Source organism: Salvelinus fontinalis, chromosome 10 (genome assembly GCF_029448725.1).
Source record: "Salvelinus fontinalis isolate EN_2023a chromosome 10, ASM2944872v1, whole genome shotgun sequence".
Lineage (NCBI taxonomy): Eukaryota > Metazoa > Chordata > Actinopteri > Salmoniformes > Salmonidae > Salvelinus > Salvelinus fontinalis.
In genome coordinates, this window is record NC_074674.1 from 47,392,259 (window position 1) to 47,416,777 (window position 24,519).

Below are 24,519 nucleotides of genomic sequence, written 5' to 3' on the forward strand. Positions count from 1 at the left end.
CACCCTGACCTAACCAAAATAGAGAATAAAATGGCTCTCTAAGGTCAGGGCGTGACACCCAAATGGCACCCTGTTCCCTTAATAGTGTACTGCTTTTGACAAGGGCACGTAGGGTGCATTTGGGATGCAACAAGTGTAACAGAATATCATAGTGGCATTATATCACTGGACAAATTAATGAGGACATCATATGAAGAGATGAGGCTGCAGAAATGTTGAGAGATGCCAGTAGGGAGACTTCTTGTCTAGAACACTGGAACCTTCAGTTCCACTTTGTTGCAGCTGATGAGGAGTGATGGGATATAGTCACATTTTGCCTGTTTAAAAATGTAGGTCCACTCCTCAAAATAAGAAATATAACTGTGCTGACTTTTTTGTGGTGTGTGTGTGTGTGTGTGTGTGTGTGTGTGTGTGTGTGTGTGTGTGTGTGTGTGTGTGGTTTTACTATCCTTGTGTGGACCAGAAGTCCTCACATGGACAGAAAAACAAGGAAAAGGGCTATTTATGGTTGAGGGTTAGGATTACGAGTTAGACTTTGGTTTAGGGGTTAGGATTAAGATTAGGGTTAGTGGTTAGGAAAAACATATTTTGAATTGGAATAAATGTTTTCGTCCAGGATAGTAACACAACATTTTGTCTGTGTTGTTTATCATTAGTTTACTCCAATAAGAGGAGGGGAAGTAGGGTTAGTGGAAAATAATAAAGATTCAGACTGTTTAATAGTCACATGCACAGGGTTGCAGGTGTGATTGCAGGGTACAGTGAACATCTTAGGCTTCGAGCTCCAACATGCAGGACTAGTGAAATAAAATGATGAAAAATGGTAATAAAACAATAGAAATAGAACTAGCACTATATAGATAATAACTCTGGCAGTGATGAATAATGACCATTGGGGTGGAGGCAGAGTAAAGACTGTAGAGGGGGTGGGGTGGAATGACCATAAGGGGAGCAGCAGCATGATCATTGAGTGGAAAATATATTTACAAAATATATATATATAAAAACTGAGCAAAAAAAGAAACGGCCTCTCACTGTCAACTGTGTTTATCTTCAGCAAACTTAACATGTGTAAATATTTGTATGAAGATAACAAGATTCAACAACTGAGACATAAACTGAACAAGTTCCACAGATATGTGACGAACAGAAAGGGAATAATGTGACCCTGAACAAAAGGGGGGTGTCAAAATCAAAAGTAACAGTCAGTATCTGATGTGGCCACCAGCTGCATTAACTACTGCAGTGCATCTCCTCCACATGGACTGCATCAGATTGGCCAGATATTGCTGTGAGATGTTACCTCACTCTTCCACCAAGGCACCTGCAAGTTCCTAGACATTTCTGGGGGGAATGGCCCTAGCCCTCACCCTCCGATCCAACAGGTCCCAACGTGCTCATTGGGATTGAGATCCGGGCTCATCGCTGGCCATGGCAGAACACTGACATTCCTGTCTTGCAGGAAATCACACAAGAAAGAGCAGTATGGCTGGTGGCATTGTCATGCTGGAGGGTCATGTCAGGATGAGCCTGCAGGAAGGGTACCACATGAGGGAGGAGGATGTCTTCCCTGAAACGCGCAGCGTTGAGATTGCCTGCAATGACAACAAGCTCAGTCCAATGATTCAGTGACACACCGCCCCAGACCATGACGGACCCTCCACCTCCAAATCGATCCCGCTCCAGAGTACAGGCCTCGGTGTAAAGCTCAGTCCTTCGACGATGAACGCGAATCCGACCATCACCCCTGGTGATACAAAAACGCGACTCGTCAGTGATGAGCTCTTTTTGCCAGTCCTGTTTGGTCCAGAGACGGTGGGTTTGTGCCCATAGGCGACGTTGTTGCCGGTGATGTCTGGTGAGGACCTGCCTTACAACAGGCCTACAAGCCCTCAGTCCAGCCTCTCTCAGCCTATTGCGGACAGTCTGAGCACTGATGGACGGATTGTGCATTCCTGGTGTAACTCGGGCAGTTGTTGCCATCCTTTACCTGTCCCACAGTTGTGATGTTCGGTTGTACCGATCCTGTCCAGGTGTTGTTACACGTGGTCTGCCACTGCGAGGATGATCAGCTGTCCGTCCTGTCTTCCTGTAGCGCTGTCTTAGGCGTCTCACAATAAGGACATTGCAATTTATTGCCCTGGCCACCTCTGCAGTCCTCATGCCTCCTTGCAGCATGCCTAAGGCACGTTCACGCAGATGAGCAGGAACCCTGGGCATCTTTATTTTGGTGTTTTTTAGAGTCAGTAGAAAGGCCTCTTTAGTGTCCTAAGTTTTCATAACTGTGACCTTAATTGCTTATAGTATGTAAGCTGTTAGTGTCTTAATGACCGTTCCGCAGGTGCATGTTCATTAATTGTTTATGGTTCATTGAACAAGCACGGGAAACAGTGTTTAAACCCTTTACAATGAAGATCTGTGAAGTTATTAGCATTTTTACAAATTCTCTTTGGAAGACAGGGTCCTGAAAAAGGGACTTTTCTTTTTTTGTTGAGTTTATATGACATATATGATGTATACTGTATATATATATATTTATATATATGATATATCCTGTATATATATATATTAATATATATTAAATATAATTGTCACACCCTGGCCTTTGTTATATTGATTTTCTTTATTCGTTTAGTTAGGTCAGGGTGTGACATGGGGGATGTCTGTGTGTTTTGTCTAGTTTAGGGTGTGTGTATTGTTTAGGGGGTTTTGTAGTATGTATGGGGTTGTGTTCAGTGTAGGTGTTTAGGAAAGTCTATGGTTGCCTGGTTTGGTTCTCAATCAGAGACAGCTGTTTATTGTTGTCTCTGATTGGGAGCCATATTTAAGGCAGCCATAGGCTTTAGGTGTTTATTGGTAAATGTCTATGTTGAACGTTAGTAGCTTGTGTGTGCACTTTCGTTTATAGCTTCACGGTCGTTTATTGTTTTGTAAGAGTTTTTCGTGTTTCGTCATCTATTAAAAGATGTACTTTTCACACGCTGCGTTTTGGTCCTCTCTTCCACGTCAAGACGATCGTGACAATAATGTATATATATTTATATTTGATATATATTGTATATATTTACAAAAATTATAAATAGGGAATTGGAAATGATTCAGACAGTTACATTGATGGAAGCCATAATCTATCTGCAAAATTGAAGCTGAGCTACCCCCTTAAAAAAGTGTGTGAGTTTGAGTCACATGCTGTTTATCCTCACAGCTTGGTGATAGCAGCTATCTTTTAACCTGGTGGTCAGTCTTTAGGCTGCTGTACAGCTTGACGGACCGTAAAGGATTGAACATTTATCCTCCTATATTTGGGGTTCTGAGACTAAAACAGCTTCAGAACAATCGATATAGAAATATGTGTGTACAGTTCTACACATCTGTTCAATAAGTTATTGTTGTTGTTGATGATGATTTTATTGTATCCATTAGGAAATAGATTTTGCATCTTGTCAGTTTAAATAGAGAGACATGCAACACATGACACACATTACATACATAGTGATATAGACTTACAGACAGACAGTATTCACATAGACAACCATACAGCACAATACAACACAACACAATATGAGCCTGGTTCATTTTCAGTAATGAGGCCCTGTACCCCATTTACAGTTTCTACTTCAATGTATCAGGTGGAGTTATTCACCAGCTATAGAGTGAGTTGTTGTTTATGTTTCTAAGACTGCAGGGTGGGAGATGCAACAATGGCCTTGAGAACAGCAGGAAGTGTGTTGGTGGTCTTTCTCTGGTCTGTAGCAGGTATGGTCTCATTCTTATCTTTTAGTTGCTCTGTTTATCAATCTACAGACATTTCTAAAAGGATAAGAATCATAATGTTATTCTGGTGTGTTCTGTTAGGGGTCTCCACTTCACTTTAAATAGTTATCTTTCACACCTCACTGAGTGATGCTTTTCTACGGTTTCCATTCACACTCAGCAACTATGGCAACAAAGTGTGGAAAAACCCTACTTTCAGTGTGAGTCAATTGGCCTTGGCTTAATTCTGATACCATTGTGTTGTGTGACTGTGTGTTTCAGTGGTACTGGGTCAGGATGGCTGGAGTGTTACATACACCAATCAGAGTATCTGTACCTTGAAGGGGTCAACAGTGGAGATGTCCTGCTCGTTCATAAATATCCCAGAGGTCATACAGTCACAACAACCCTCTGGTTCAAAAATGATGATGCTGTTGGTCCTGTTAGTCTGAGTGATGACCCAGACTACAAAGGACGTGTCACATACCGTAAGGATAAAGAGAATGATCACACCCTGTCAATCACAGACCTGAGAGAGAGTGACTCAGCTACATACAAATTCAGATTTACAGATCAGACTGGAAAATGGAGATATACTGGCAATCCTGGATTGACTCTGTCTGTCACAGGTACATTCAATATAGTTAAACTGTTGAATTTAATTTAGTTCAGGATAAACATCTTGGTTTGTGTTTATGTCTGTATATCATAGGATTTCTGCCATCTTTGTATTAGAGTGATAAGTCAGTGATAAAGGGATTTACAGTGATATTGTTTATTCTCCAGGTCTTCAGGTGAAGGTGACTGGTGGACATCAGGATAAGACAGTGACCTGTATCACCACCTGTACTCTGACTGACAACCCCAATTACATCTGGTACAAGAACGGACAACATCTAGATGAGAGCACCTCCCCCCAGTACAGAGACCCAGTCTCCAGTAACTATGAAGACAGTTACTCCTGTGCTGTAAAAGGCCATGAGGATCTCATCTCTCCTGCAGTGTGTAAGTGTAGACTTTTACATACAACATTTGTTTCAGGTTGGCAGGCGGTCATTATTTAATTTGCTGTGAATGTGACATCCACTTCTGCTTTAGTTGCGTATGCTTTGCCACGCAGTGTTGAACGAGCTTCAAGATATATATATAATCAAATTCATGAAAATGCAGTCAATGGATGAATGTACTTCTACCAGATACCTTTCATTATGTTTTTGCACTTGTACACCATTGCACTACTTTTTGAGCACTGAAGACCCATGAAAAAATAACTACCAAAGTTTAAAAACTACAAAGCTGAGTGGATAATCACTTCCTGGTTACTTTCACAGCATATGATTTTAACATTGTTCATTTTTTTTCATTTATATTTGCAGGTGGGATGCCCCGATTGGCGTCACTCGTTAGTCAGTATGTGTTACAGCTGTGCTGGCATGTGGGGTTTTATTTTGTATTCCTCTTCTTGGGCAAATCATGTGGGCGCACATGTCTTTTTGGTTCCAGTTGTTGTTGATAGTCAATTTCCAATGGACACCCCCATGAGTGTCTTTCAGAACCCACTGGTCTCATTTTTGTCTTTGTCAGTGACTCTTTTATTAATTCCCACTTTTGTTTTGGTTACATGTTAGGTTTTCTTGCTGGGGAACGTAACAGCATAAGTGTATACAGTAGATATTGTAATTAAGAATTTTATAATGGTGTTATATTGTCTTGTATTTCAGGTAAGAAGTGTTGGAGTGTGACTTACACCCATCAGAAGATCTGTGCTTTAAAGGGGTCAACAGTGAACATATCCTGCTCTTACACATATCCCAGTTATCATGAGATCAAAAAAGCTTTCTGGTTTACTAAATGGGAGTCTGGTATGGATCCTGAAGATCTGAGCTCAGCTCCAGGGTATGAGGGTCATATAGAGTACCTTGGGGATAAGAAGAGTGACTGTACCCTGAGAATCACAGACCTGAGACTGAGTGACTCTGCTGGGTACAGGTTCAGATTCATGACATCTGGAGGAAATTTTTCTGGCTCACCTGTCTCCCTGACTGTCACAGGTAATCTGTCACTCATCTCACATCTATTACTGTAATTACCTTTTTCAGGGAAGTCATACAGACATAATTGTGGTATGTGATGGAAAAATATCAAATGTAGTGTTTCACATAAGAAACATATATAGGAGGATAATAATCATTTGTTTCCTTTTACTCTAGATGTTGTGTTGGAGATGGATCCTACATCTGTGTCAGAGGGGGAGAGAGTCACACTGAGATGTAGAACCAAATGTACACTGGACCCCATCACAGCCTTCAGTTGGTATAAGAATGGACAGCCTATACCAAACAGCAACACCTCCTCTCCTGTCTATATCCTGTTCTCAGTCAGCAGTGAGGATACAGGCAGATACTCCTGTGCTGTAGAAGGCCATGAGGATCTCCCCTCTGCTGAAGAAAATCTCACTGTCAGATGTAAGTACATTGGGGGTTTAAACCTTTAGTTTGGTATATTAACATTGTAGTGACAGATATTGGCTCCACATGATACGTCAATTGATCATCTTCAATAAGAGGATGGATCTAAAAGTCATTGTGTGGAAAAGTACATTTGTGGAAATTTTGTGTAATATTTTTACCTGATCTAATTTGTACTATTTTAAAATCCACTGTCTTTTACATCAGATGGACCAAGGAACACCTCAGTGTCAGTCAGTCCCTCTGGTGGAATAGTGGAGGGCAGTTCAGTGACTCTGACCTGCAGCAGTGATGCCAATCCACCTGTGGACAAATACACCTGGTACAAGAAGAACGTAGCCTCACCAAAAGCATCAGGACAGAGTTACAGCATCACTAACATCAGCTCTGAGGACAGAGGAGAATATTACTGTGAGGCCCAGAATGGAAGAGGATCTATGAACTCTACAGCTCTGATGATCATTGTAGCAGGTAAAGTTCCATCTTCAAAACTTCAATACAAAATGATGTTAAATAAGAAATGATGTTTCAAGGTAATCTTCTTCTAGTTTGCCTTATGACACTTTGGTTTATAACTATACATAGGCTTCTACATACAAGTATTGCATTAATGCCCTGTATTACTGTAAATTCATTTTCACTTCATAATAACATTTACTCATATCACCTATATTTCATTATAGGGAAACAAACATCAGTTGTGACTGCAGCTGTAGGAATCATAGTGGTTGTTCTGGTTCTCATCCCCTGTCTCTCTGGACTCATGTGGTTCAGGTGAGTGAAGAAGGGAACATAGATATTTGTATAATTCTTTCACCTTAAACCTCTGATTTGTTATCATTCATAAATGTATTTATTGGCCCAACGCCCTTAACTGTTAAACTGTATTAGTAACATATCAACTTCCACTAGAGGTCAGTAGAGAGCAGAACTCATTCTGTCCCTCATTACAGGAGATTCACAGGAGGAAGTGATGCTACAACAGACACACAGGTGATTCTATCAGTTATCAGTTATACCAGGCCCCCCCCCCCCCCCCCCCTCCCGTGTAGTGCTAGGGCATAAAACAAAACGTGCACCCAGGGGGGGCCCCAGCTCCGAGTTTGGGAAACCCTGAGTTACTACTCCATTTTCATTAATTTACTGTGTCACGACAGTCTCTTTCATACTATTTTCATTGTTACCTCTCTCTCTCTCTCTCCACAGAGTGTCCGTCCTGACTGTAACTGTGACACGTACACAGGTCTGAACATGAGGACCATGTCCCCTGACTATGACACTGTGGCAGTAAGTCTCTTATCATTCATTTTGATTGTTTGTGAGTGTGTTTGTGTTTTATACTTGAATGTGTTTAGAGAAAATTATGGAAAGACTAGTGTTTCAATTAACACATGAATTTGCTCTCTCTCTCCCTCCCTCTCTCTCACTCTCTCTTTCTCTATATCTTTCTCTCCCTCTCTCTCTCTCTCCCTCCCTCTCTCTCACTCTCTCTTTCTCTATATTTTTCTCTCCCTCTCTATCTCTCTCCCTCTCTCTCTATATATTTCCCTCTCTCTCTCTCTCTCTCTCTCCCTCTTTCTGTCCACAGAGTGTCCATCCTGACCCTAACAGTGACCCCAGAAATGACATGTACTCACCTCTGAACATGAAGACCAGGTCACCAGAGTATGACACCCTGGCAGTAAGTGTGTGTGTGTGTGTGTGTGTGTGTGTGTGTGTGTGTGTGTGTGTGTGTGTGTGTGTGTGTGTGTGTGTGTGTGTGTGTGTGTGTGTGTGTGTGTGTGTGTGTGTGTGTGTGTGTGTGTGTGTGTGTGTGTGTGTGTGTGTGTGTGTGTGTGTGTGTGTGTGTGTGTGTGTGTGTGTGTGTGAGTGCGTGCGTGCGTGCGTGCGTGCGTGCGTGCGTGCGTGCGTCCATAAACATTTTAGTGGGAGTGTAAATTGCTAGTTCAGTATGTCTTCTTTCAGAATGTGAGGGGACCCTCCCACTGAAGAGGACCACCACAGATCCTGGACTGAAGAGAACCACCACAGAACCTGGACTGAAGAGAACCACCACAGAACCTGGACTGAAGAGAACCACCACAGAACCTGCACTGAAGAGAACCACCACAGAACCTGGACTGAAGAGAACCACCACAGAACATGGATTGAAGAGAACCACCACAGAACATGGACTGAAGAGAATCACCACAGATCCTGGACTGAAGAGCTACAGTTCCAATCCAAAGCCAGGCCTCACACCTCTATTCTCTTGCTATCTTATATAGATGGTTTTCTAGACCATGAACTTTAACTTTTGAGTAAATGCTGGAATATATTTTAGATTTTATTATTATGATAATTATGTATTTCGATGATAAATGGGATGGGTTATGCTTCTGCTTTTTTTCAATGGGTTTTTCCATTTCCATATTTTTTCTTGTGTACTAATCTGTTTACTATCTATAGTTGAATTTTATATTTCTGATATTTTTTTATTGAATTTTGCCATTTAGGGATTTTTAACATTAATAGTCTTACTTTCCTTTGCAACTAATATGGATAATATTGATAAAAGCTTTTTAATATATTTAGCTCTTTGGTCAAGTTTCTCCTGATGTGTTTAATGATGTTTAACTTTGTATTGCTGTCAGACATTATTCCACATTTTATATTTATTATTATCTTCTACTTGGTCACAATCCCGGATCCGGGAGCACCCTCATGAGTAAAAAAGCTGACTAGCATAGCCTAGCATAGCGCCACAAGTAAATACTAGCATCTAAATATCATAAAATCACAAGTCCAAGACACCAGATGAAAGATACACATCTTGTGAATCCAGCCATCATTTCCGATTTTTTAAATGTTTTACAGTGAAAACACAATATGTATTTCTATTAGCTAACCACGATAGCAAAAGACTCAACCGCATATTTTTACCGCATAGGTAGCTATCACAAATTCGACCAAATAAAGATATAAATAGTCCCTAACCAAGAAACAACTTCATCAGATGACAGTCTTATAACAGATTTATTGTATTGCATATGTTTTGTTCAAAGAATTTGCATATTTCAGGTATAAATCATAGTTTTACATTGCAGCCACCATCACAAATCTCACCAAAGCAGCTAGAATAACTACAGAGACCAACGTGAAATACCTAAATACTCATCATTAAACATTTATGAAAAGTACATGGTGTACAGCAAATGAAAGACAAACATATTGTGAATCCAGCCAATATTTCAGATTTTTTAAGTGTTTTACAGCGAAAACACAATATAGCATTATATTAGCTTACTACAATAGCCAACCACACAACAGCATTCATTCAACGCAACGGTAGTGATAGCGAAACAAACAGCAAAAGATATACATTTATTCACTAACCTTCACAATCTTCATCAGATGACAGTCCTATAACATCATATTACACAATACATATATGGTTTGTTCGAAAATGTGCATATTTAGCGGCACAAATCGTGGTTTTACAATGTAAATACGTAGTCAAAATGCTAAAATATTGTCAGGAGAAATCTTGGAGAGGCACCTAATCTAATCAAATAACTAATCATAAACTTTACTAAAAAATACATGTTGGACAGCAAATGAAAGATACACTAGTTCTTAACCTGTTTGGGCTGCAGGGTCAGTATTGAGTAGCCGGATAAAAGGTGCCCATTTCAAACGGCCTCGTACTCAATTCTTGCTCGTACAATATGCATATTATTATTACTATTGGATAGAAAACACTCTCTAGTTTCTAAAACCGTTTGAATTATATCTGTGAGTAAAACAGAACTCATTTTGCAGCAAACTTCCTGACAGGAAGTGGAAAATCTGAAATCGATGCTCTGTTCTAGGGCCTGCCTATAAATGTCCTTGATATATATCAGTATACATGCACTTCATACGTCTTCCACTAGATGTCGACAGGCAGTGAGAGAAGAAATTGAGTGTATAACTTGATCTGGGGTCTAATAAATGCTCTTTGTATGACGTGTCACCAGTTTCCTGTTTTCTGGAGAGCGCGTGAAGGGACCTGGTTTTGCCTTCTGTACAGCTGTCGTTATAGACGACTAATATCTCCGGCTTTGATTTTATTTGATACATGTGACAATATCATCGTAAAGTAGTTTTATTAGATTATTGAAATTTCTTCGGGACGTTAGGCGTGTTGCGTTGTCTGCGTTTGTTCACGAAGGAGAGCTTAGCGCCACTTTGCTAGCTTTCCGTGCTAATTAACTGGAGAAGAGGACATTCTAAATCCAAACAACGATTGTTCTGGACAAAGGACCCCTTGTACAACATTCTGATGAAAGATCATCAAAAGTAGGACCCATTTTATGATGTCATTTCATATATCTGTCGAACATGTTGTACTAGTAGTTTGCGGCCAGGTTTTGGGCACGCTCTCGCCATAACATAAACTGCATATCGTAATGAAGTTATTTTTAGAATTCTAACACGGCGATTGCATTAATAACTAGTGTATCTATCATTTCCTATACAACATGTATTTTTTATACAACATTTATATGTTTATGAATAGTTATTTGGTCAGAATATGTTAGTGCCAGAAAAATATCCGGACGTTGTGGGAAAAAGATGCTACGTTAGCACAATGTATAACCACTGATTTCAGCTCTAAATATGTACATTTTCGAACAAAACATAAGTGTATGTATAACCTGATGTTATAGGACTGTCATCTGATGAAGCTTATCAAGGTTAGTCAAAAATTACATATATTTTGCTGGTTTGTTACGATCGCTAACTTTTGCTGCTGGGGAATGGCTTGTGTTTGTGGCTATTGTGGTAAGCTAATATAACGCTATATTGTGTTTTCGCTGTAAAACACTTAAGAAGACAAATACATTGATTATTTGATAAACTAATAACACATTGATTCATAACTATTTCCACTCAGCTCTTGTTTCTTGTATTTCTGCCTATTAGACACATGATGGCGACATTGAATAATTTAACCATGAGTGGCGAGGCCAGCGTTTCCTAAACTCAGTCCTGGGGACCCCAAGGGGTGAATGTTTTGGTTTTTGCCCAAGCACTACACAGCTACTTCAAATAATCAAATCTTGATGACGAGTTGATTACTCAAACAGGGAGGGAGTGTTACTTAGTTGTCTTATTAACCTCCAAATTATTATTTCACTGAAATGACCCTAGTTTAACCCTTTGTTGTCTCCTCCAGTGAAGGGTATTCAGCTGTATAAGCACGGCCAGTATTTATTTTCACGAAAAGAGCTGTTTTAGGTTTACAGTAGCCTCAACAGCACTCTGTAGGGTAGCACCATGGTGTAGCCGGCGGACAGCTAGTTTTCGTCCTCCTCTGGGTACAATGACTTCAATACAAAACATAGCGGGCTCATGGTTCTTAACCCCTCCCATAGACTTACACAATAATTATGACAACTTCCGGAGGACGTCCTCCAACCTATCAGAGCTCTTGCAGCATGAACTGACATGTTGTCCGACCAATCAAAGTGTCAGATATTTAATCTAGTTCTGAAAGCATAAGATACAGCCAGCTAGCACTGCAGTGCATAACATGTGGTGAGTAGTTGACTCAAAGAGAAAGACAATAGTTGAACAGTTTTGAACAAATTAATTTCTTTAAAAATTAAGGAGAAGCAAGAGAGAGTGGGAGAGAGCTGGCAAACTCTATTTTGTTGTATTTTTTTTGCTTTCACTTTCACTTACTTAGCCAGCATCTAATGCAGCTAGCTAGTTTAGCCTACTCAAACAACCGTCTCAAACCAAGAGGTATGGTATGTTCGCTAGTTGGCTACGGCTATCCAACACTGGAACTCTTCCAAGTCAAGGTAAGCTTTTGGTTTTATTCATTTATTGCCACGTGGGCATACCAGTGTATCTGCTAAACTGCTTGCTGACTGTACACTGTTCTGCATGATTGTAGCATGTTAACTAAAGCATTAGTTCTCGTAGCTATGTTGACAATACGTTAGCTAATATGGTAACAATGATGTAGGCTGTGTGTAGCATTAACAGTCATGATATGAGGGTTTGGCTTGGAAAGGTTTTTTCTCCTGCTCACAGACAGCTGATGTGTTGTGCACTGAAGTCCACAAGTGAAGGGAAAAGGTGAGAGGAGTATAGTGCAGAGATGCGAGAAGGAATTCTACAATGGGCAACGTGATCATGCTGTTTGTATGTGTCTGCTTTGAAAGTGAACTGTGTTTGAATGTGATCAGAGGTGTATTCATTCCACCGATTCTGTTGAAAAACGTTTTTTTAAACAAAAGCAAACGGAACAAAATGGGATAAACATACCTGCATTTGTCCAAGAGAAACTCTTGTTTGCATATGTTGGACTAATTATTACACCATTGATCAGCTAGATTCAGGCCAGAGTGTGCAAGGCGGTATTGAATGTGTCACTGTCTGTCACCTTGATAACTCAAATGTTTCTCTCGACCTGTGCACCTACGTTGTAACCTTTCATTCATATTCTAGGTTGTAACAACCTCATGATGGCTATAGGGAACACTAGAGTATCATGACATGTAGTAGCATAAATATATTGATCTTACATAGAGCTGGTTGAATGGAAAATGAAAGACAGTCATCCAAAATGCTGTGAAATAAGGCCATACTCATAAAAAATTTGTATCCTCCCTCACCTTAAATGTGTTTGTGTGTCTGTCTGTCTGTCTCTCCATCTCACCTACATAGTATAGTCAGACTGCACCACCAGACCCCACCACGGGGAGCATAGTATAGTCAGACTACACTACCAGACCCAACCACAGGTGGCATAGTATATACAGACTGCACTACCAGACCCCACCAGAGGGAGCATAGCCATTATTAGAGGAGTTTGATTTCTGATTGAATCAAAATACTACAACAATAAAGAAATACATGCTGTAATTCTAACATTGATTTATTGTGAGGTTCACCTACAACGTTTCCTGAGGGGAGGACCTCTCCTTAACTCAGGATTCCAGTGGTGGACCTCTCCTCCACTCTGGACTCTAGTGGTAGACATCTCCTCCCCTCAGGACTCTAGTGGTGGACATCTCCTCCCCTCAGGATTCCAGTGGTGGATCTCTCCTCCACTCTGGACTCTAGTGGTGGACATCTCCTCCTCTCATGACTCCAGTGGTGGACCTCTCCTCCTCTATGGACTCCAGTGGTGGACCTCTCCAACCCTCAGGGCTCCAGTGGTGGACCTATCCTCCCCTCAGGACTCCAGTGGTGGACCTCTCCTCCCCTCTGGACTCCAGTGGTGGACCTCTCCTCCCCTAATGACTCCAGTGGTGGACCTCTCCTCCCCCCTGTACTACAGTGGTGGACCTTTCCTCCCCTCAGGACTCCAGTGGTGGACCTCTCCTCCTCTTTGGACTCCAGTGGTGGACCTCTCCTCCTCTATGGACTCCAGTGGTGGACTTCTTCTCCCCTCTGGACTCAAGTGGTTGACTTCTCCTCCCCTATAGACTCCAGTGGTGGGCCTCTCCTCCCCTCAGGACTCCAGTGGTAGACCTCTCCTCCCCTCAGGACTCCAGTGGTGGACCTCTCCTCCCCTCAGGATTCCAGTGGTGGACCTCTCCTCCCCTCAGGACTCCAGTGGTGGACCTCTCCTCCCCTCTGGACTCCAGTGGTGGACCTCTCCTCCCCTCTGGACTCCAGTGGTGGACCTCTCCGCCCCTATGGACTCATGTGGTGGACCTCTCCTCCCCTCTGGACTCCAGTGGTGGACCTCTCCTCCCCTCTGGACTCCAGTGGTGGACCTCTCCTCCCCTCTGGACTCCAGTGGTGGACCTCTCCTCCCCTCTGGACTCCAGTGGTGGACCTCTCCTCCCCTATGGACTCATGTGGGTGAGTATGTTTAATTATGGTTATTCCACGGTATACATTCCTACAGTTATAGGTTCATTACTCCTTCTCCTTTTTTACCTAAAGCGGTACTATAATTCAAAATCAAATAGCTAAATGATCCATGGTATGACCACCTTAAAACAATTCCATATGTCAGCTAGTAGAACCCCCCAAACGGCTCAGACTTTTAGATGTTCAGAAACACAGTGTCAGAGGGAGCAATGTCCAGCACCTAAACACACAAATCACATCAAATTGTATTAGTCGCATGCTCCAAATACAACAGGTGTAGACCTTCCTGTGAAATGGTTAATGACAAGCCCTTACATTTTTTTCAAAAAACAGATCAGACAATAAAATAATAATAACGAAGCAGCAATAAACAATTACATGAAAGATTATTCATTGTCATTTAAAATAACAAGCAACGTGCAGACACAATGGGACACAATAATCCCAGACAGACAGACAGACTTAGTTATATGCATGTCAGGGTTCACTTTGGGTCCGTTGTTCTGAAGATCAGTGAGCTGAACACATCTCTTTCACACAAGAACACACTGAAAACTCAGAGCAGCTTGCCTTGGCCTTGGCATAATGACAGCTCACTATTGTCTGTTGTTTCTAGCTAGCTAATGTTGATAGCTAAATGTTAGCTAACTAGCTAGCTCACAAGCTAACTATGGGGTCTTGCTGTAATTCAGCGGCAGCACATCGTATTGTTCACAATCCAGTCCATTCAGAGTAGCTGTGTGATGCACAGAAATACTTGTTTATCACTGAATAACAGCCTCTTCATGTAGCTAACAAGCTAGCTGAGATCACTAGTTCACTCAATTCAAACACCAGTTCAACATAAGTCTGAATAACAGTATTTTTACATGCGTGACTGTTTTATTCTATATACATTTTCTAAATTTTCAAATGTTATTTTACCTTCTATTTTGTATATGAAGCCAGGAAGCTGCAGTAATGTTGAGATGTCAGAAGGACGAGCTCTAGTCTAGAACACTGGAACCAAAGATACTCCCCTTTCATCTGTTCTGGAACCTTCAGTACCAGCTGATGAAGAGTGATGGGAATGGGTCACATTTTGTCTCTTGTAAAACATTTAGGTCCACTCCTCAAATAAAGAAATGTAACTACAGTATGCTGACTTTAGACCATTTTCTATTTAGATACAGTAACATCCCTTATGTGACAAGCTGTTCCTGCATGTTATTGCCCTGACTAGACTACTTTTAAAACGTGTTAACCACAGAACTCACACTTAGGCTATGCCTGCTTCTACTAATACTTACAGTAGACTACTTCTTGTTTCCACGCAGTGACAGTAAGTTGACTAACTGTACAAGACCTCTCCCCTTTACTTCAATCTGTAAGTACACTTGACGATATCTTGAAATATAGTTTTAGTTTTGATGTTTTTAGCCATACGTCACATGACTTACTGTATCTTTGTTCTTGTTGGTTTAATTGTAACTGTGTTTTGGTTGTTACATCAGGGCCTGTATTCATAAAGTGTCTCAGACGGTCCATATAATTATGATCTAAAAGGCTAAACTGATCCCAGATCAGCACTGCTACTCTGATACACTTTGTGAATACTGACCCTGGACTGTTGTTTCACCAGGAATACCCAGATCTCCATTCAATAGGGTCATGTTCACTGTCAAAGTATAACAGGGTCAAGTATAACTGTGTGTGTGTGTGTGTGCGTGTGTGTGTGTGTGTGTGTGTGTTACTGTTTGTGTGTGTGTGTGTTACTGTTTGTGTGTGTGTGTGTGTGTGTGTGTGTGTGTGTGTGTGTGTGTGTGTGTGTGTGTGTGTGTGTGTGTGTGTGTGTGTGTGTGTGTGTGTGTGTGTGTGTGTGTGTGTGTGTGTGTGTGTGTGTGTGTGTGTTTCTGTTTGTGTGTCTATTTGTGTGAGTGTAAATGTATTTTTATATATTAATCTGATTGTTGGATATACAGTCACGACCAAAGTTATTGGCACCTTTGTACATGTGTACATTTTAGTACATTGTACATGTGGTTTCACATGAAGACTTTAGCATGCTCTTTTAACCTGTCTAGGATCAGCGTGGCGCTAGCGGCACACCCCCCCCCCCCCCACTGAAAAACCAGTGCCGCGAAATTCAAAAAAATATTTTTTTAAAATATTTAACTTTCACACATTAAAGTCCAATACAGCTAATGAAAGACACAGATCTTATGAATCCAGTCAACATTTCCGATTTTTAAAATGTTTTACAGGGAAGACACAATATGTAAAGATGTACATCTATTACCTAAAAACACATTAGCATAATCCACCATCTTTTATTTGTCCACCAACACCAGTAGCCATCACCAATTCGGCTAAACTAAGATATTTATAGCCCCTAACCAACAAAAAAACTCATTAGATGACAGTCTGATAACATATTTATGGTATGGGATAGGTTTTGTTAGAAAAAAGTGCATATTTCAGGTATATGGCATAGTTTACAATTGCACCCACCATCACAAATGGACTAGAATAATTACAATGAGCAACGTGTTTACCTAACTACTAATCATCAAACATTTCGTAAAAATACACAGCATACACGAATCGAAAGACACAGATCCTGTGAATACAGACAATATTTCAGATTTTCTAAGTGTCTTACAGCGAAAACACAATAAATCGTTATATTAGCTTAGCACATAGCAATTAGCAGCCCAGCATTGATTCTAGCCAAAGTGAGCGATAAAAGTCAACATCGCCAAAAGATATTAATTTTTTCACTAACCTTCTCAGAATTCTTCCGATGACACTCCTGTAACATCACATTACAACATGCATATACAGTTTGATCGAAAATGTTTATATTTAGCCACCAAAATCATGGTTAGACAATGTGAAATGTAACTCGGCTGGTCAGAATTTGTCCTTGCGCCACTTAGACAGTGATCTACTCTTATACATAAATACTCATAAACGTGACTAAAAAATATAGGGTGGACAGGGATTGATAGACAATTTAATTCTTAATACAATTGCGTTATTACATTTTTTAATTTATCCTTACTTTTCAATACAATTTGCGCCAAGCGAAGCTACGTCAAAAAACATGGCGTCCTAAGCCACTAAAATGTTTCGACAGAAACACGATTTATCATAATAAAAATGTCCTACCTTGAGCTGTTCTTCCATCAGTATCTTGGGCAAAGGATCCTTTCTTGGGAGAAATCGTCTTTTGGTGGAAAGCTGTCCTCTTGCCATGTGGAAATGTCAACTACGTTCGGGATGAACTGAAAAGCGTGCCCAACTTTTCACATCGTTGCAAAAATAAATGTCCCAAAATCGCACTAAACGGATATAAATTGCTATAAAACGCTTTAAATTAACTACTTTGTGATGTTTGTAACTCCTATAACGAGTGAAAAGATGACCGGAGAAATATAACAGGCTAAACTAACGCTTGGAACAGGAGAGGGTCGGTGTCTTCCACGCGCGTTACGCAGCAAGAAAAGACTTGCTAGCTAAAGGTTTTTTTCATTTGTAGGGCCTGTGAACGAGCAATCGAGCCCGTTGGAATCGTCATCACGTAAAGGCATCCAGGGGAAGACGTAAGAAGTGTCCGTATAGTCATAGCAACGACAGTGCCCTTTTAACTGACTTCAGAAAAGTGCCCAACATTTCTCAAATCTGACTCCATGTCAGGGAAATTGCTGTAGAATGGGCTCTGTTCCACTTAGAGACAAAATTTCAACTCCTATAGAAACTATAGACTGTTTTCTATCCAATAATAATAATAATATGCATATTGTACGATCAAGGATTTTGTGGGAAGCCGTTTAAAAAATTAGCCACATTAGCATAAATAGTCTAAACAGCGCCCCCATCCCCAACAGGTTAAGAGCTCTCAGAGCAACAGAGTGACAGTAAGAGTAAGAGTGAATGAGTTGATGTTTTATTAAAGCTTTAGGTGTAGTTTTAACAAGAGACACAGTGATGGTGGGTTGTGTTTAGGAGTAGTATTAACATGAGAAACAGTGATGGTGGGTTGTGTTAAGGAGTAGTATTAACCTGACACAGTGATGGTGGGTTGTGTTTAGGAGTAGTATTAACATGAGACACAGTGATGGTGGGTTGTGTTTAGGAGTAGTATTAACATAAGACACAGTGATGGTGGGTTGTGTTTAGGAGTAGTATTAACATGAGACACAGTGATGGTGGGTTGTGTTTAGGAGTAGTATTAACATGAGACACAGTGATGGTGGGTTGTGTTTAGGAGTAGTATTAACATAAGACACAGTGATGGTGGGTTGTGTTTAGGAGTAGTATTAACATGAGACACAGTGATGGTGGGTTGTGTTTAGGAGTAGTATTAACATAAGACACAGTGATGGTGGGTTGTGTTTAGGAGTAGTATTAACATGAGACACAGGGATGGTGGGTTGTGTTTAGGAGTAGTATTAACATAAGACACAGTGATGGTGGGTTGTGTTTAGGAGTAGTATTAACATGAGACAGTGATGGTGGGTTGTGTTTAGGAGTAGTATTAACATGAGACAGTGATGGTGGGTTGTGTTTAGGAGTAGTATTAACATGAGACAGTGATGGTGGGTTGTGTTTAGGAGTAGTATTAACATGAGACACAGGGATGGTGGGTTGTATTTAGGAGTAGTATTAACATGAGACAGTGATGGTGGGTTGTGTTTAGGAGTAGTATTAACATGAGACACAGTGATGGTGGGTTGTGTTTAGGAGTAGTATTTTAACATGAGACACAGTGATGGTGGGTTGTGTTTAGGAGTAGTATTAACATGAGACACAGTGATGGTGGGTTGTGTTTAGGAGTAGTATTAACAAGAGTCACAGTGGTGGTGGGTTGTGTTTAGGAGTAGTATTAACATGAGACACAGTGATGGTGGGTTGTGTTTAGGAGTAGTATGAACATGAGACACAGTGATGGTGGGTTGTGTTTAGGAGTAGTATTAACATAAGACACAGTGATGGTGGGTTGTGTTTAGGAGTAGTATTTTAACATGAGACACAGTGATGGTGGGTTGTGTTTAGGAGTAGTATTAACATGAGACACAGTGATGGTGGGTTGTGTTTAGGAGTAGTATTAACAAGAGTCACAGTGGTGGTGGGTTGTGTTTAGGAGTAGTATTAACATGAGACACAGTGATGGTGGGTTGTGTTTAGGAGTAGTATTAACATGAGACACAGTGATGGTGGGTTGTGTTTAGGAGTAGTATTAACATGAGACACAGTGATGGTGGGTTGTGTTTAGGAGTAGTATTAACATGAGACACAGTGATGGTGGGTTGTGTTTAGGAGTAGTATTAACATGAGACACAGTGATGGTGGGTTGTGTTTAGGAGTAGTATTAACATAAGACACAGTGATGGTGGGTTGTGTTTAGGAGTAGTATTAACATGAGACACAGTGATGTTGGGTTGTGTTTAGGAGTAGTATTAACATAAGACACAGTGATGGTGGGTTGTGTTTAGGAGTAGTATTAACCTGAGACACAGTGATGGTGGGTTGTGTTTAGGAGTAGTATTAACATGAGACACAGGGATGGTGGGTTGTGTTTAGGAGTAGTATTAACATAAGACACAGTGATGGTGGGTTGTGTTTAGGAGTAGTATTAACATGAGACACAGTGATGGTGGGTTGTGTTTAGGAGTAGTATTAACATGAGACACAGTGATGGTGGGTTGTGTTTAGGAGTAGTATTAACATGAGACAGTGATGGTGGGTTGTGTTTAGGAGTAGTATTAACATGAGACAGTGATGGTGGGTTGTGTTTAGGAGTAGTATTAACATGAGACACAGTGATGGTGGGTTGTGTTTAGGAGTAGTATTAACATGAGACAGTGATGGTGGGTTGTGTTTAGGAGAAGTATTAACATGAGACAGTGATGGTGGGTTGTGTTTAGGAGTAGTATTAACATGAGACACAGTGATGGTGGGTTGTGTTTAGGAGTAGTATTAACATGAGACAGTGATGGTGGGTTGTGTTTAGGAGTAGTATTAACATGAGACAGTGATGGTGGGTTGTGTTTAGGAGTAGTATTAACATGAGACACAGTGATGGTGGGTTGTGTTTAGGAGTAGTATTAACATGAGACAGTGATGGTGGGTTGTGTTTAGGAGAAGTATTAACATGAGACAGTGATGGTGGGTTGTGTTTAGGAGTAGTATTAACATGAGACACAGGGATGGTGGGTTGTATTTAGGAGTAGTATTAACATGAGACAGTGATGGTGGGTTGTGTTTAGGAGTAGTATTAACATGAGACACAGTGATGGTGGGTTGTGTTTAGGAGTAGTATTAACATGAGACACAGTGATGGTGGGTTGTGTTTAGGAGTAGTATTTTAACATGAGACACAGTGATGGTGGGTTGTGTTTAGGAGTAGTATTAACATGAGACACAGTGATGGTGGGTTGTGTTTAGGAGTAGTATTAACAAGAGTCACAGTGGTGGTGGGTTGTGTTTAGGAGTAGTATTAACATGAGACACAGTGATGGTGGGTTGTGTTTAGGAGTAGTATTAACATGATAAACAGTGATGGTGGGTTGTGTTTAGGAGTAGTATTAACATGATAAACAGTGATGGTGGGTTGTGTTTAGGAGTAGAATTAACATGAGACAGTGATGGTGGGTTGTGTTTAGGAGTAGTATTAGCCTGAGACACAGTGATGGTGGGTTGTGTTTAGGAGTAGTATTAACATGAGACCCAGTGATGGTGTGTTGTGTTTAGGAGTAGTATTAACATGAGACACAGTGATGGTGGGTTGTGTTTAGGAGTAGTATTAACATGAGACACAGTGACGGTGGGTTGTGTTTAGGAGTAGTATTAATTCTTCTGGCTGCAAGCCCGACGTTTGTCCACTTATGACAACAGCCAGCTCAAGTGCAGGGCGCGAATTTCAAAATATATATTTTTTAAATATTTAACTTTCACACATTAACAAGTCCAATACAGCAAATGAAAGGTACACATATTGTGAATCCAGCCAACATGTCCGATTTTTAAAATGTTTTACAGCAAAAACAGCACGTATATTTATGTTAGCTCACCACCAAATACAAAAAAAGGACAGACATTTTTCACAGCACAGGTAGCATGCACAAAACCAACCTAACTAACCAAGAACCAACCAAACTAACCAACAAACAACTTCATCAGTTGACAGTCTTATAACATGCTATACAATAAATCTATGTTTTGTTCGAAAAATGTGCATATTTCAGGTATAAATCATAGTTTACATTGCAGCTACAATCAGATATTGCACCGAAAGCAGCCATAATAATTACAGACACCAACGTCAAATACCTAATTACTCATCATAAAACATTTCTGAAAAATACATAGTGTACAGCAAATGAAAGACAGGCATCTTGTGATTCCAGCCAATATTTCCGATTTATTAAGTGTTTTACAGCGAAAACACAATATAGCGTTATATTAGCTTACCACAATAGCCAGAAAGACAAGCCATTTCCCAGTATCAAAAGTTAGCGATCGTAACAAACCAGTAAAAGATATATATTTTTTGACTAACCTTGATATTCTTCATCAGATGACAGTCCTATAACATTAGGTTATACATACACTTATGTTTTGTTCAAAAATGTGCATATTTAGAGCTGAAATCAGTGGTTACACATTGTGCTAACTTAGCTACTTTTTCCACAACGTCTAAACAGCAACGATATTTTTCGGACACTTTTTCTGACACACATATTCCTACCAAATAGCTATTCATAAACATACATGTTGTATTGGAAATGATAGATCCATTAGTTCTTAATGAAATCGCAGTGTTAGAATTTAAAAAAAATAACTTCATTACGACATCCAGCTTCGGTATAGCTAGAGTACCCCAAAGTTGGGCGCTGTGTTTAGGAGTAGTATTAACCTGAGCCACAGTGATGGTGGGTTGTGTTTAGGAGTAGTATTAACATGAAACACAAGGCCGGCCTGCATAGGATCAGGCCTATGGTGGCAGATTGACGAGGGCAGCATTTTCTGAGCTAAACTGACGAAGACCCACATCCAACAACACAGAAAACCTCACATAATTCTGCCTAAAAACAATGACAATTTCTCTCACCAGTGGGATTTTTAGGTGATTGCTGATTCCACCCTGTGATAAGCAGTAACCACTTTGTCAAAGACAGGGATGCAAAATATGTATATTGTCCATTCCCAGCATGCCTCTCCAGGGTGCTGTTGGAGAGACTCATCACTGCAGCGCTCAACCAACATTCTGTAAAAAATAATGCAGCAGATATAACATTTGGTATAAAGAATATGTGGCCTTTTCGGGAAACTTTTTACATCAGGTTTCTCCGATCAAATAGCCTAACATAAATGACGCCCAATCACATAACAAATGAGCTGACACTTCACAAACAACATATTCTAAAAACAGGACAGGTCAAAGTAAAATAGACAATATGGACTGGACTAGTCACTGCTGTCCAGGAGATTCATCCCGTGGGCTAAATTGTCATGATCAATGGTTTCAAGTTTGTATCCTTCAATGTTTTACTAAGCTGATCATAGTTAGAGAAAAAACATATTTCTGCATTTACCGCTGTGTAAACACATTGCAAATAGGCTCAGGATATCTCCTCCTGATGAAGTTGGGTAGCTGAAATTAAGAGCTTAATTAGCCAAATTGATTAGTCACAGGAATCAGGACTAATTAAGTTGATGAAACGGCCTGTTTTACAAACGGTGGACCTACCAAATGGACGGTCATTCATGAAATTCTATTGTGGGCCGACATGGTAGAAAACACCCCGGTAAGCACAGGCCAACATCTTTTGAACATCTTTTTTGGTCATGTCCGAACTGGCAGTCTTCTTTGGTGTTTTACAAATGGTAGGCCTACAACATAGATGGGCATTCCTAAAATTACATTTCAGACAACACTGTAGGCTGTACCTCATTAAGCACCGTCCTACACTGACACCTCTTGGATGTATTTTTTTTTATGCATTCCGGACCGGCCCTGATTTCCACGTTCACGGACGTTGGTTTTTGTTCTGGTCCGGACCAAATCTGAACCAATCATAGACGTCTAGTTTGGTTGAGATTTTGCCCGGTCTGGACCAGCTTTCATTTGGCACAAACAAAGACGTCTATAAATAACGTATTTTCATCTTTCATTAAGAACCTAAAGTGAACCTAACTTCAACGTCTGGAAAAACAAGCAATTTAAAACCACGACCTAGAGAGGTAACACCAGCAATCGACTTAACACTTTACAACTAAGCACGCTGAAAATAAACAAGCCTTCTGCAGAGCAGCACACACTGTGCACCAACCAACAGCTCCACACAGGGAGCCAGAAGAGCTTTATTTCATTCTTCCTGACTGCTGATGAGCTCTTAAAGTGGCAGCGCACGGTGAAGGCTCTGTGCAGAATACGCCACAACATTAAACTATATATGGATAACAGGCTAGATTAGACTATATATGGATAACAGGCTACATTAGACTATATATGGATAACAGGCTACATTAGACTATATATGCATAACAGGCTACATTAAATTATATGGATAACAGGCTACATTAGACTATATATGGATAACAGGCTACATTAGACTATATATGGATAACAGGCTACATTAGACTATATATGCATAACAGGCTACATTAAATTATATGGATAACAGGCTACATTAGACTATATATGGATAACAGGCTACATGAAACTATATATGGATAACAGGCTACATTAGACTATATATAGATAACAGGCTACATTAGACTATATATGGATAACAGACTACATTAAACTATATATGGATAACAGGCTACATTAGACTATATATTGATAACAGGCTACATTAGACTATATATGGATAACAGGCTACATTAGACTATATATGGATAACAGGCTACATTAGACTATATATGGATAACAGGCTACATTAGACTAGATATGGATAACAGGCTACATAAGACTATATATGGATAACAGGCTACATTAGACTATATATGGATAACAGGCTACATTAGACTATATATGGATAACAGGCTACATTAGACTATATATGGATAACAGGCTACATTAGACTATATATGGATAACAGGCAACATTAGACTCTATATGGATAACAGGCTACATTAGACTAGATATGGATAACAGGCTACATTAGACTATATATGGACAACAGGCTACATTAGACTATATATGAATAACAGGCTACATTAGACTATATATGGATAACAGGCTACATTAGACTATATATGGATAACAGGCTATATTAGACTATATACGGATAACAGGCTACATTAGACTATATATGGATAACAGGCTACATTAGACTATATACGGATAACAGGCTACATTAGACTATATATGGATAACAGGCTACATTAGACTATATATGGATAACAGGCTACATTAGACTATATATGGATAACAGGCTACATTAGA

General features: G+C 40.2%; 1 protein-coding gene and 1 long non-coding RNA gene across 2 annotated transcripts in view; both read left to right on the plus strand.

The window, feature by feature from the left end:
* Nucleotides 1–24,519, plus strand: part of LOC129863318 (uncharacterized) — an 87,045-nt gene that overhangs the window by 19,114 nt on the left and 43,412 nt on the right. Inside the window, exons 9-16 of the mRNA XM_055935208.1 lie at nucleotides 5,130–5,155; nucleotides 5,475–5,804; nucleotides 5,964–6,218; nucleotides 6,429–6,692; nucleotides 6,905–6,995; nucleotides 7,175–7,214; nucleotides 7,428–7,508; nucleotides 7,810–7,902. Of these exons, the coding sequence (XP_055791183.1) occupies nucleotides 5,130–5,155; nucleotides 5,475–5,804; nucleotides 5,964–6,218; nucleotides 6,429–6,692; nucleotides 6,905–6,995; nucleotides 7,175–7,214; nucleotides 7,428–7,508; nucleotides 7,810–7,902 (1,180 nt within the window). The remainder of the gene's footprint in view (nucleotides 1–5,129; nucleotides 5,156–5,474; nucleotides 5,805–5,963; nucleotides 6,219–6,428; nucleotides 6,693–6,904; nucleotides 6,996–7,174; nucleotides 7,215–7,427; nucleotides 7,509–7,809; nucleotides 7,903–24,519) is intronic.
* Nucleotides 7,379–8,606, plus strand: LOC129864219 (uncharacterized). Its single transcript, XR_008761147.1, has 3 exons — nucleotides 7,379–7,508; nucleotides 7,810–7,902; nucleotides 8,187–8,606. It is a non-coding gene; the product is annotated as an uncharacterized LOC129864219 (long non-coding RNA).